Source organism: Schistocerca gregaria, chromosome 2 (genome assembly GCF_023897955.1).
Source record: "Schistocerca gregaria isolate iqSchGreg1 chromosome 2, iqSchGreg1.2, whole genome shotgun sequence".
Classification (NCBI taxonomy): domain Eukaryota; kingdom Metazoa; phylum Arthropoda; class Insecta; order Orthoptera; family Acrididae; genus Schistocerca; species Schistocerca gregaria.
Genome location: NC_064921.1, coordinates 591950517 through 591963894, shown reverse-complemented (window position 1 = coordinate 591963894; position 13378 = coordinate 591950517). Strand labels below are relative to the sequence as shown.

The window sequence follows — 13378 nt, the reverse complement described above, 5'->3', positions numbered from 1 at the left end:
GGGAAGGCGATGTTCTTTTCAAGGAACACTATTGAGAAAGGGAACTGGCATTTGAAGCTGTCTGCAGAATGGTTCTGTGCCTCAGATGGGATAGGATAAGCCTGTGACAGGATTGGAATAGGTAGTGTTGGGTGGGTGGATTGGCCAGGTCTTGCACCTAGGTCTTGCACAGGGATATGATCCCTGTGGCAAGGAGCCAGGATTGGGATTGGCATAAGAATAGGCTAGATTGTTGTGGAGGTTGGGTGGACAACAGAATACCATTTTAGGAGGGGTGGGAAGGGTTTTGGGCACGATGTCCCTGATTTCAGAGCTTGGTGATAAATGGATAAAACCCTGACAAAGGAAGTGTTGAGTTGTTCCATTCTGGGGCTTTATTGGGCGATGAAAGGGGGGGGGGGGGGGTGCTCCTTTGTAGCTGGTTCTTGGGAATGTATGGGGACAAGGCACAGGACATCTGTTTGTGGCCTGTGCCTGGGGGTAGAGCCCACCTGTGAAGGCCTTTGTGAGACGTTAAGCATACTGGGCAAGGGAATTCTTGTCACTGCAGATATGCCATCCCTGGTTGGCCAGGCTGTATGGGAGGGATTTTTTGATGTGGAAGGGATGGCAGCTCTTGAAATGTAGATACTGTTGGTAATTGGTGGATTAATGTGGACAGAGATGTTGATAGAGCTATCAGAGAGGGTGCCAACATCCAGGAAGGTGGGTTGAGGAGGACCAGGTGAAGCAAATGCAATATGTGTTGAGGTTGTGAAGAAATGAGGATAGAGTGTCTTGGCCCTGAGTGCAGATCATGAAGATGTCACCAATGAAACCGTACCAGACCAGGGGTTGGGGCTTTGAGAGTCAAGGAAGGTTTCCTCTTGAAGGCCCATAAACAGTTTCGCATAGGAGGGTGCCATGTGATTAGCCATGACTGTTCTGCGGATTTGTTTGTATACCTTCACTTCAAAGAAGAAGTAGTTTTGTGTTTAGTAATTGTATGAGCAATGAGGCACTGGGTTTTGAGTCTGAAGTACATAAGGGGAGATAGTGTTCAATAGTGGCAAGACCACAGGTGTGAAGTATGTTGGTGTGAAGGAAAGTGGTGTCGGTAGTTAAGAGCAGGGATCCAAGAAGCAAAGGGATGCGAATGGTGGAGAGTCGGTGGAGGAAGATGCTGGTATATTTGACTTAGGAGACTAGATTTTGGGCAGTTGGTTGGAGGTGTTGGTTAATGGGGGCCAAAATTCTCTCTGTGGGGCACGATAGCCAACTACAGTAGGGAATCCAAGATTGTTGAGTTGGATTTTTGGGAGCTTGTAGAAGGTGGATATGCTGAGTGTCATAGGGGAGGGGAGGATAATGGGTGGGAGAGGACTAAGGCCTTAGGCAGAGATTGGAGGTCATGCTGGATTTCTGGGATCATTCTGGCAGTGTTTAAGGTGGACGAGTCACAATTGACAGAGGCCTTCCAACAGATCTGTTTCTTTTTTATCTGTTTGCAGTATTTTATAACTGATATACTGATATTTTATGGCTATGAATCACATTTGAATAGTTTCTATTTTATTTTTAGGTTTTTTTTATCTTCCCTGCTTTTTTAGTTTTTAATTGACTACCAACATGTATTTTAACTATTTAACATATAGCTCATTCAGCCTAATTACTGTGTGTGTTCTACTGAAGACTACAATTTTTGTTACAGCAACTTTGGATGGTGGCTTAGGGTATGTGCTCCCTGTACCTGAAAAGTCTTACAGGCGTCTGCTTATGTTACAAAATGTGCTTGTGAGTCATTGTTGCCACACTGCAGGATTAAATCCAAAAGCATTTAGGCAAGTATTAGAACAACTTTATACTCTGCTTTCTTTATTTTTCAGTTACAGAAAAAAGAACAATGATATGACTATTAATGTGAGAATAAGTGAGCACTACCATGCAGTAACGCTTTAAAATCCAGTGTCACCAATCTGTAATATACAGGGTGTTACAAAAAGGTATGGCCAACCTTTCAGGAAACATTCCTCACACACAAAGAAAGAAAATGTGTTATGTGGACATGTGTCCGGAAACGCTTACTTCCCATGTTAGAGCTCACTTTATTACTTCTCTTCAAATCATGTTAATCATGGAATGGAAACACACAGCAACAGAACATACCAGCATGACTTCAAACACTTTGTTACAGGAAATGTTCAAAATGTCCTCCGTTAGCGAGGATACATGCATCCACCCTCTGTCGCACGAAATCCCTGATGTGCTGATGCAGCCCTGGAGAATGGCGTATTGTATCACAGCTGTCCACAATACGAGTACGAAGAGTCTCTACATTTGGTATTGGGGTTGCGTAGACAAGAGCTTGCTTTCAAATGCCCCCATAAATGAAAGTCAAGAGGGTTGAGTTCAGGAGAACCTGGAGGCCATGGAATTGGTCCGCCTCTACCAATCCATTGGTCACTGAATCTGTTGTTGAGAAGCGTACGAACACTTCAACTGAAATGTGCAGGAGCTCCATCGTGCATGAACCACATGTTGTGTCATACTTGTAAAGGCACATGTTCTAGCAGCACAGGTAGAGTATCCTGTATGAAATCATGAGAACGTGCTCCATTGAGCATAGGTGGAAGAACATGGGGCCCAATCAAGACATCACCATCAATGCGTGCCCAAATGTTCACAGAAAATCTGTGTTGATGACATGATTGCACAATTGTGTGCGGATTCTCGTCGGCCCACACATGTTGATTGTGAAAATTTACAATTCGATCACGTTGGAATGAAGCCTCATCCGTAAAGAGAACATTTGCACTGAAATGAGGATTGACACATTGTTGGATAAACCATTCGCAGAAGTGTACACGTGGAGGCCAATCAGCTGCTGATAGTGCCTGCACACGCTGTACATGGTATGGAGACAACTGGTTCTCTCCATACAGTGATGTGGTCAATGTTATCTTGTACAGCAGCAACTTCTCTGATGCTGATATTAGGGTTATCGTCAACTGCACAAAGAATTGCCTCATCCATTGCAGATGTCCTCATCGTTCTATTTCTTCCCCAGTCGCGATTCATAGGCTGGAATGTTCCGTGCTCCCTAAGACGCCGATCAATTGCTTCGAACGTCTTCCTGTCGGGACACCTTCATTCTGGAAATCTGTCTCGATACAAACGTACTGTGACACGGCTATTGCCCCGTGCTAATCCATACATCAAATGGGGATCTGCCAACTCCGCATTTGTAAACATTGCACTGACTGCATAACCATGTTCGTGATGATCATTAACCTGTTGGTGCTACGTACTGATGTGCTTGATGCTAGTACTGTAGAGCAATAAGTCACATGTCAACACAAGCACCGAAGTCAACATTACCTTCCTTCAATTGGGCCAACTGGCGGTGAATCGAGGAAGTACAGTACATACTGACGAAACTAAGATGAGCTCTAAATGGAAATTAAGCATTTCCGGACACATGTCCACGTAACATCTTTTCTTTATTTGTGTGTGAGGAATGTTTCCTGAAAGTTTGGCCATACCTTTTTGTAACATCCTGTATAATTGTATGAAAGTCTCAGTGTAGTAATAACAATAGTTGTACAGAAGTTTTGTTGATATTGCGAAATTAATTTTAACATATTGGCTACTATTTTGTCACAAGAGATTGACCTTTTTCCTGTATGGTGTGGGTTTCATGGAAATAAATGATGATACATACACTAATATTGAAATAAAAGCCACTGAACTCCTTAAGAGATAACAGAATGCATTTCATATTCACACTGGTGAATTTAACTCAACTAATGTGCTTTATTGACTGTATGTATCATGGATGTGTGTGTGTGTGTGTGTGTGTGTGTGTGTGTGTGTGTGTGTGTGTGCGCGAGTATATACCTATCCTTTTTTCCCCCTAAGGTAAGTCTTTCCGCTCCCCGGATTGGAATGACTCCTTACCCTCTCCCTTAAAACCCACATCCTTTCATCTTTCCTTTTCCTTCCCTCTTTCCTGACGAAGTAGCCACCGGTTGCGAAAGCTCGAAATTCTGTGTGTGTGTTTGTGTATTTTATTTATTGTGCCTATCTACCGGCGCTTTCCCGCTTGGTAAGTCTTGGAATCTTTGTTTTTAATATACAAACTATATTTCTAACAGACGTGTTTTAATAAGTAGGTAAAAACCTATTCACAAATGTTTCACCTCAGCATTACATGTACCTGTTATATTGCCAGACATTGCCTCTTGAATTTCCTGTAACAGCATTCTATATTTTGGATTAATGGTCTAGATTTGACGTTTTTTGTACTCACAGCAACTATTACTACTTTTACTTTGGTGATGAAAAGTCAGACAGGAGATAGTCTGTATCATAAATAGATGCTTTATAGTTACAGATTTTATTTAAATGTCATTTTTGAGCCATTTGCTTACTTTACAAACACTGCATTACATACAGTGACTTCCCTTTCATCCTAGGCTCTTAAGTGATGCTCGACTCTATTTTAACCTTTCACAACCTATTTGTCTTTCCTCCTCGAAGAAGGAATTCATGGGATTGAAACATAGGCGTAGTTTTCTCACTTGTAAATATTTATCAGCCTTACTTAAACTTTGGCTCTTGAAGGTGAAAACTGGCCAGCCGTTTTAAGCAGAGAGTAATTTTTTAGCTTTCTCAAGTGAATTTTCCTTTTGATGACATTTATTGTTTCTCTTGACTCTGAATCATAATGTCAGTGATCAGCTGCAACAGCATTTGTAACAAAGACCCAGAGTTTCAAGCAGTCATAAAAAACAGTGGAGCTCATATAATAAATACTAGGTACAGAAAGCTTTGCAAAAATCCAAAATTGACAGCATTGAGGCTTTGAGGATGAATGAGAGAGCACATTGCAAGGATAAGCCAGTGGGAGATGGAGACCTTAGAAAAGAAACTCAAAATCTCTGTGATAGAAGTTGAAGGTGTTTATGAGATTGTTTGAGTAAGGCTCACTTTCAGAGTGGGCATAAACATATAACTGGGTCCTTATGTCAACACCTAGGCTCGACCAATGATTTAACCAAAAACTTTAGAGAAGCCCTCAGCTCACAATTTTGTAATTGGTGGCTGTGACAAGATATCTTGTGAAATAAATTCTTTCCCTGAAAACTACTTGGAAGAAATAGTTCAGAAGCCCACTTATAGTGGAAACATATTATATCTAATGGCGGCAAATAGACCTAACTCTTTGACGATGTAGATGCCAAAACTAATGACAGTGGACAAGAGGCATTTGTAGAAAAAATCATTGCTTCAAGCACGAAGGGCAAATAAAACAAGCAGAAAGATTTAAATGTTCAGTGAACTGGATAAAGTTGCAGTAGTATGATACCACAGAGAGACTCTCAAAATATTTACCTCTCTACAGGAACGGTGGCTTATGCTCAACAGAACAGTTGCCCAAGCTCTAGATAGATATTACTTAGCTGAACAGTTCGTCGTGGGAAAGGCACTCAGTATTATACAGTCTCTGTAAAGAAACAGTGGGTGCTGTGCTGTGGTAGTAAAACAAGGCATAGGACTACAGACAGATAAATTGTAAATGAAATGCCTTTTGTTGTCAAAAGGATAAGGTATGAGGCCTTTGGTCAACACGGCAGCAGAATCTTTTCGAATCCTCTCAAAAAAACAAAAAACAAAAAAAAAGATCTTATGTTGGGACAAGAATAAAAATCATTTTATGTTGTTGGCAAATTTTGTGTTACTTTTAGCCAGTTTCAGTCTCTTTTTTGCAAAATTATGTGGTATTTTTGGATAAATTTAGTGATATTTTTGCCAAATTCAGTGTTTTAATGCCAGTTTCATGTCTTTTGCCAGATTCAGTGTTACTTTTAATTCAGTTTCGGAGATAAAAAATTTTTCTCTCCAACAAAGAAGTTTACTTTAGCCCTCTACTGCAGAATAATACTGCAGCAATAAAACAACACAAAAGTAAAACTTAAGCTGCAAAGAAATTATGCTATTGACAACAACAAAAAACAGTGCACAGTCAAGTGTCTGCTGCCAGAAAAATGTGTCAAAGGCTTTAAAATGAAGACTAAGCAATTCTTCGTAAAAACAGACTGCTTTCAATGAGTGTGACATCACAGTTATTAACATTTCCAACAGGTCGTGAGAGAAAACATTATGAATGGTGGTCTGAGAAGCATTACTTTCAAAGTAAATTTCCTTTTATGCAAGTTGAATTATGTTACTTGTGAGAATGTGCAATGAATTTCTTAACTCATTCAAAATTTAGAGTTTTGAGGAGGAGTGGCAACTTTGTGTCTGATATATTTTAAAGGATAACACACGCTAAAAAATACCAAGTTTCGTGGTTAGGTTTTTGTATTTATTTCAGATCTTTCATAGATTGCAAATTATGCAGTAACAAGGCCAAAGGTATAATTATCCTTCAAAAAAAGTGCAAAATGAGTTCTTGAGCAGTTTCACATTAAATTGGTCCTTCTATGGAAAAGTCGAAGTGCTCAGCAGAGTACGTATTCAGCCAGGTACCCATGAAATTTTCGGTGTACAGCACTGAAATTTACTGTTGTGTTTGTCAGAAATATTAATCTGCTGCAATTTGAGCTATGCTCTTAAGATCCTGCCTAACCTCACCCTTGGAAAAAACACAGCAGAAAATTTTTGATGACCAGTTATATATGTAAAACCTTAGGTTTTCTGATAGCTGTCCTATATGTGTATTAATTTAAATCATTAACTTTTTGTGTTGGTATGTTCATGGTACTTAACAATGATGTTGCTATTGACTGAATACATGATGCGTCCTATGCTCTGAGTCTCTATCATTTGCTGGTGATATCAAATGACCTGAGCTATGATTGGCTGACAAAAGCAAATCACACAGCGCAATCTCATTTCAGTGCTTCAGAAGCTACAATGCTGTATTTGATAGAGATCATGTTCATACTTTCATAATATGAAAATATGCAGCATAGTTTCAAAATACATTTTTTTTGCTGGGTTTCATTTCCTAAAATTCTGGAAAGTTCTATGCTGGCATATGAAGGGTTTCATTTCCTAAAATTCTGGAAAGTTCTATGCTGGCATATGAAACCTTTGCCATTCATAGGATTGGTAAGTGTTACAGCACTCAGGGAAAGTATATTGTCATTTAACACAGAAAAAATGTACTTTTAGTCGGGTTATAGTGCATTTTCACTCTGGAGAAATTGTATTTTAACACAAGAAGTAGTACATTTTTTACCAGGAAATCCAGGAACGTTTTTTTGCTTCACATATACTCCCTGTTGATTGGATACTGGGGAAATTCAGTCAGTCTACAAAGGTTGCTTGCATAACACTCAAATGATTCATACTTGTGTAACACTCATGTCATCCATCCTAGACTATTGCTCAAGTGTGTGGGGCCCATAACAAATAAGACTAACAGATATATTGTACATATACAAAGAAGGGTAGCATGAGTGGTCACAGGTTTGTTTGATTCATGGAAGAGAGTCACATAAATGCTGAGAAACCTGAATTGTAACAGTATTTGAGAAGGAAAGTTGCTACACACCGTACAGTGGAGATGCTGGGTTGCAGATAGGTACAACAAAAAGACTCTCACAATTAAAGCTTTTGGCCATTGGTCTTTGTCAACAACAGACACATATAAGCAAGCACACACACACAGAGGAAACTGAAACCATCCTGGATTTTCCTTTGTTTGAAAAACCTGAATTCACAGATGCTTGAAGACAGGCCCCAGTTATCCAATGAAAGCTGCTTAGAAAGATTCAAGTATTTAGTGAAAAATCTAGGAATTTTTTTCAGATCCTTACATATCACACTGTATGGACTGCAAAGACAAGATTAGACTACCTGCAATGAATACAAAGACATTTAAGCTGTCATTTTTCCCATGCTTAATATTCAAATGGAACAGGTAGAAAACCTGACAAATGATATAATGGGAGGTACTGTCTATAACGTATTTCGTAGTAAAATGCAGAGTATATATGTAGATGTAGGTTCAGGTTTTGCCACAGTATTTCATAAATTTTTATAGAATTTAAGCCTTTGTTCAACTTGTCATTTTCCTTGCTATAAAACTCATTGTTTTCTGCTTTTTGAGAAAATTTCTAATTAAAATCAGTCAGTAATGGTATTCACATTTCTCACATTTTTGTTGCAGGACATACAAGAGCTCAATAAAGCTTTTAAGTAATCCTGCCAGAGGAATAATTGATGGGGAGTTGGTCTGGGCATTCTTAGGTCTGCCCACACCTGAGAAACATGAAGTTGCCAAGAAAATAGGAACCAAAGTGGATGACATTGTTGAAGATTTATATGATACTGAAAGACTGACAGCCCATTTTTAATTATTTGTGAAGTGATGCTATTTCTAGTAGCATATTTGTATTTAATGTACCATTGAAATATCGACTCATTTTGTAAATTCATCTTTTTCATAAATTTTCATATAGTTTTTTAAAAAAGTATTATGAGTTTTTAAAAAAATATTAAAGTTTCCTATATCTCTCTTTTCCATTAGACTTAGAAACTGAAGAGCATAACTAACAAGAAGCCAGGCAAATTGAAGCACATGTTCCAAGATGTATGTTGCAGTTGAAAACCTTGTAAGAGTGCATATTGCTGTGGACAACAGCTATTTGCTTAATTATGTGTGAGTAATATTTTTGAACATCCAGAGGAAACACTGCCCACTCATACCTAATGATTGAGCAGTTGATCAGTAGTAACAACATGCAAACAACATGTTCTGTGTATGTCAGAGACCAAGATACCAAAGCAAGCCGTATGTTATAAACCTTTGGGGAGAAGATCAAGGGTGCACTGAGCTCAAGATGATAAAACTAGAATTGACGTATCTTAACCTAAAGCTAGAAGGTACTGCATATTAATAAAATTCAAATAACGTATCCAAAGGTTACTGCATTGAGCTACATACTCTTCTACAGTAACATGATGCTGTATACTGGTAGTTATATATGTATTGACAAACAAGGCCAGTACCTCATTCTCCCTCATGTAACAAGTTCCCCTGCATTTTATTCTGTCTCTCAGTCTGTAACTCTCTTTGAGAAACTACATGTAAACTGCATTTTCATTTCATACATGTATGTTTGTCGACAAATTCCATTCATTTCCTATTTCAGAATTACATTAGTCCTTCATATTGTGTTCCATATTTTGTGGAGATATTGTTTACTGTAAATGTATTTTCAACATCTTTGTCTAGGAGAGACTCTTTCTCAATGTCTGAAGTTTAAAATCTGATTAAGAGCTAATACCTTTGTGGCCATCTGTTAATAATTAATCAGCTATTTCCACATACATTAATACTCACACACATGAGTACATTATATCCTGTACTACTTGGAGCATAGAATACTAAATTAAATCAAGAGTCAAAGAATGATACATAGAGTCATGAATGTCTTGGAATATTTAAGTACACTGCCACTGTGCCAGTTGTTGCAGTGTGATACTCTACATGGCACTTTCCAATGTCAACAGTGTCTGAGATTAAGTTAGACATGACATCCTGGATGCATGTCACTGTTTTTTTGAAAACCAGACATCTTATTGCTGAATTTGGAGGCACCAGCACGTTGTGGGGGAACCATACTCAATGTCACTTTCTTATCTTCAGTGGTTGCAGTGCTGGCAGTGTTTGTTGCATCTTGTGAATCACAGAAAAATGTTTGAGTCTGTCAATGGATTCAGTGGTAGGCACACCCCTGATGTCTATCATAAAAGTGTCATTTCTTCTGCCACTTACTGTATACGGTCTTCCTTGCGGCAGCTGCACTGGCTTGTGCACCTTGTTGTTTTGTTCAAACCCATGATTTCAGCTAGAGATGTCCTCAAAAACAGACGAGTGTCATTCACTTTGTTCTATAGGTGGCACTGGCTGGGGTTGTTGGGTGAAGAACATAACTTATAAGAAACCAAGCAAATTTAGGTATTGTTCCAAGGTGCATGTTGCAGTTGAAAACCTTGTAAGAGAATGGATATTGCTGGAACAACATCCTTTTTCCAGTAATTATACATGAGTAATATTTTTGAACATCCAGAGGAAACATACAAGCTCACTCATACCTAATGACTGTAATTTGGTGGCAAACTCGTGATGTATTGAACATATCATCTGTCGTATTATGCCTGAACTGCTGTGGAAGGCACAGTGTTTGTCTTTACACTAATTCATCTGCTGTAGCTGTCAGGTTGCTCTTAAATGATGTGTGGAGACCAAGGAGCACAATGGGTAACGTCTCCATCCAATTTTGTGTAGTATGACACCAAAGGACTGCCTTGATTTGGCAATGCAGGTGTTCTACTATTCAGTTCATTGCCGGATGATAAGCAGTAGAGCGAATGTGCTTAGTGCCCAATAAGCTCGTCAGTTCTTTGAATAAGTATGCCTTGAATTGGCACCCTTGATCTGTTGTGATGCATATCAGTACATCAAGCGGGACACTCCATCAAAACGTCTGTGCTACCATCTTGGCTGTAAATGTCTTTCATAGGGAAAGCTTTAGGACATCTCGGAAATCGATCCATGACCATGAGGCAGTAGCTGTAGCCGTCTGAAACTGGAATGTTGAGGTGCCAAGTGATCTTATTTTTCTGGCACACCATGCAGTATCTGACAATTGTCATACAGTCAGCATCCATGCCTGGCGAGATGAAACTCTGTTTGACTAATTTCACCATCCCTCGGACCACGGGATGAGCTATGTTTTGCACTGGCGCAATTCTTGTGACCGAAATTGTTGAGGTATGAATGGTCATGCTTTTGCTCCAGACACATGACAATTCAATACATTTATTGCTGATACATTCATGTGTTGTAACTTTAATCCACACAGAGTGATCCAATAAAGTGTGTAATTCATCAACACGCTGCTAGGACTGAGCGAGGACCTTGTAACCAATTGCAGTGTTTACAGCTTCAACATATCGCAGAGCATCTGCTGGTACATTCAACTATCCTTGCATATAGGTATGTGAGTCGTAAACTGACTGATATAGTCCAAATGTTGAAATCCAGAGCTCTTGTGATTTTGTCATGTTGAAATGTCTGCTCCGCATTACACTGTTCAAAAGACATTCTCACAAACTCAAAAAGGCCGTCATGTGTATGCCTCCTGGCGCAACAGGAATTTGATATTATGTTTGCACTAAGTCAATAGTAGGGAATTTTTTCTTACTGTATGCGTTAAAAACAATGTCTTATATGTGTAGCACCAGATACCAGTTTGGGATGGTCCTGGCATTAGGTTGGCGGTAATCACCACGTGGGCACCATTTATTATTCTTCTCCGGCACCATGTGTAACAAGGCTGCCCACCTGTTACTGGATGCTTGACAGATACCTTGTCATTATGCCTCAGAATTCCAGCTTCACAACTTTTAATTGTTCCAGCATTAGACGCCTATTATGTGCGTAGACTGGTGGTTCTAGTGTGTTAAGGGTATGATGTACTACTGTGTACTTCACTGGTGCTAGGGTGTGTGATTTATTTGTGACCTCGGGGAACATCTGTAACAGGTGTATGTATGGAATATCCCCTTAAATCATGCACACCGTCACTTACATATTGCTAGTGGGCAAATCACAATTGGTTTTCATCTTCTTTCTTGTTACAATCTTATCCATAATTAGAAACTATCATAACAGCACACAGTATAAAATAAATAAATGGCTGCACTTTCATGAAATTCAACTGCAAGTAAGAACTGAACTGGTTAATAAAACACAACTGAACTCAAGTAGGGCCAAAAATGTGTAGTAGTTGATCCTGGCTAAATAAGGGATGGCCAATGGCCAATTGTGGTGTCGATGTATCTATAGTTTAAAATTATCTATGGCTTTGTTGACTATTAACAGTGCGTAATCGTTTTTGGCATGTGATTGAAAATCAACATATCTTCCAGTTACACTACATGACAACTAGGTTGTATGTAACTTCATCTTCTTTGTTGTTGGTGGTGGTTGTGTGTGTGTGTGTGTGTGTGTGTGTGTGTGTGTGTGTGTGTGTGTGTGTGCTTGTGAGACCAAACCCCCCCCCCCTCTCCTCCTCCCCCTCCCACTTCATATATGTTCTTGGTCCTGTAATTTTTCTGATCAGTGAAGATATGAAACATATTGAAATCCATCGGCAAATGAAGGTCCAATATGGTGATGCATGTCTGGCACTGCATCAAGTGTGTAAATAGAGCAAAAAGTTTGGAAGTGGTGTGACTTCTGTGACACATGCTCAGTGCCTAGGTCAGACACATCACATTGTGACATCAGGGTCTACTGCAGCACTTGAGACCAGTGGACGAAATATGCCATGTGACAGTGGATGAAATAGCCACAAGTCAGAACATTGGTCATGGTTAAGTACGTCATATCATTTGTGAAGTGCTTAAGTTTTTTGAAGTGTGCAAGATGGGTGCCACGGTGATTCACTCCAGATGCCTGTCAAGAACTTTTGTGGCACTTGGAAGCAGAATGTAATGGTTTCCTCATGAGAATCGTTGTAGGTGACACTACCACCAAAGTTTTGCTGTCTTTCTTTCGGAATTAACGAGACTGTCTTAAAAACACTTAAGACAAATAGGTTAAACCCCATCACCAGTCTATCATATTCAAATATGTTATAAAATCAGCTTCAGCTTGCCATAAGATCAATAAGAGATATTGAACTTTTGACCATAGGTGTCATTTTGCAACATAACAGTGCTCGACCTCATACTACTCGTGTGTTAGTTGCAACCATCAATGACCTGCACTTTTGATACTCTGCCATATCCACCTTATTCATCACCAGACCTCACACCGAGTGGGTACATATTTGGACCACTCAGAGAGATGATGGGAGGAAAGAAATTTTGTTCTGTTGAAGTGGTGCAGCAGACGATGCGCGAGTGGCTGTGCACACGACCAACAGATTTTATCTGTGCACATCCTATGCACTGGAAGAAGTGTGTTCAATGAAAATTGATGTATTCAATAAAAAATATTTAACGTTTTGTTCCTCCCCATAGTAGTAATATGGGAACTGCACTTGAAAAATGTTTTACACGTAACACTTGTTGCATTTTGTATCTACTTTGTATTTTTATATACAGGATGAACCAGAAATCCACCAACAAACCTTCAGTGGTGGTAGCGTGGACCAAAACAAGAAAAAAGTCTAGTAAACATGGGCTGTAAAATGTATACGTTTAGAGCCTGTGAGCACTAGTTAATCTTCACTACTGTGAAACACATCGTTTCTACTGAAAATAATGCTCATACCCCTTAAAGTATGTATTTTAAAGTCCATGTTTACTGGACTTTTTCCTTGTGTTGGTCCATACTACCTCCTAGCAAAATACAGAAAGCAAAGAGCATGCG

At 39.3% G+C, this 13378-nt stretch overlaps 1 protein-coding gene across 3 annotated transcripts in view; it reads left to right on the top strand.

The window, feature by feature from the left end:
- The window catches only part of LOC126334148 (cleavage and polyadenylation specificity factor subunit 1), a 382681-nt gene extending 374216 nt beyond the window's left edge, over window positions 1–8465 (top strand). For all 3 annotated transcript variants that reach the window (XM_049996806.1, XM_049996803.1, XM_049996805.1), the window contains exons 25-26: window positions 1691–1820; window positions 8159–8465. In XM_049996806.1, coding sequence (XP_049852763.1) covers window positions 1691–1820; window positions 8159–8345 — 317 coding nt within the window. In that variant the 3' untranslated portion in view covers window positions 8346–8465. The remainder of the gene's footprint in view (window positions 1–1690; window positions 1821–8158) is intronic.
- The last annotated feature ends 4913 nt before the right edge of the window (window positions 8466–13378 follow it).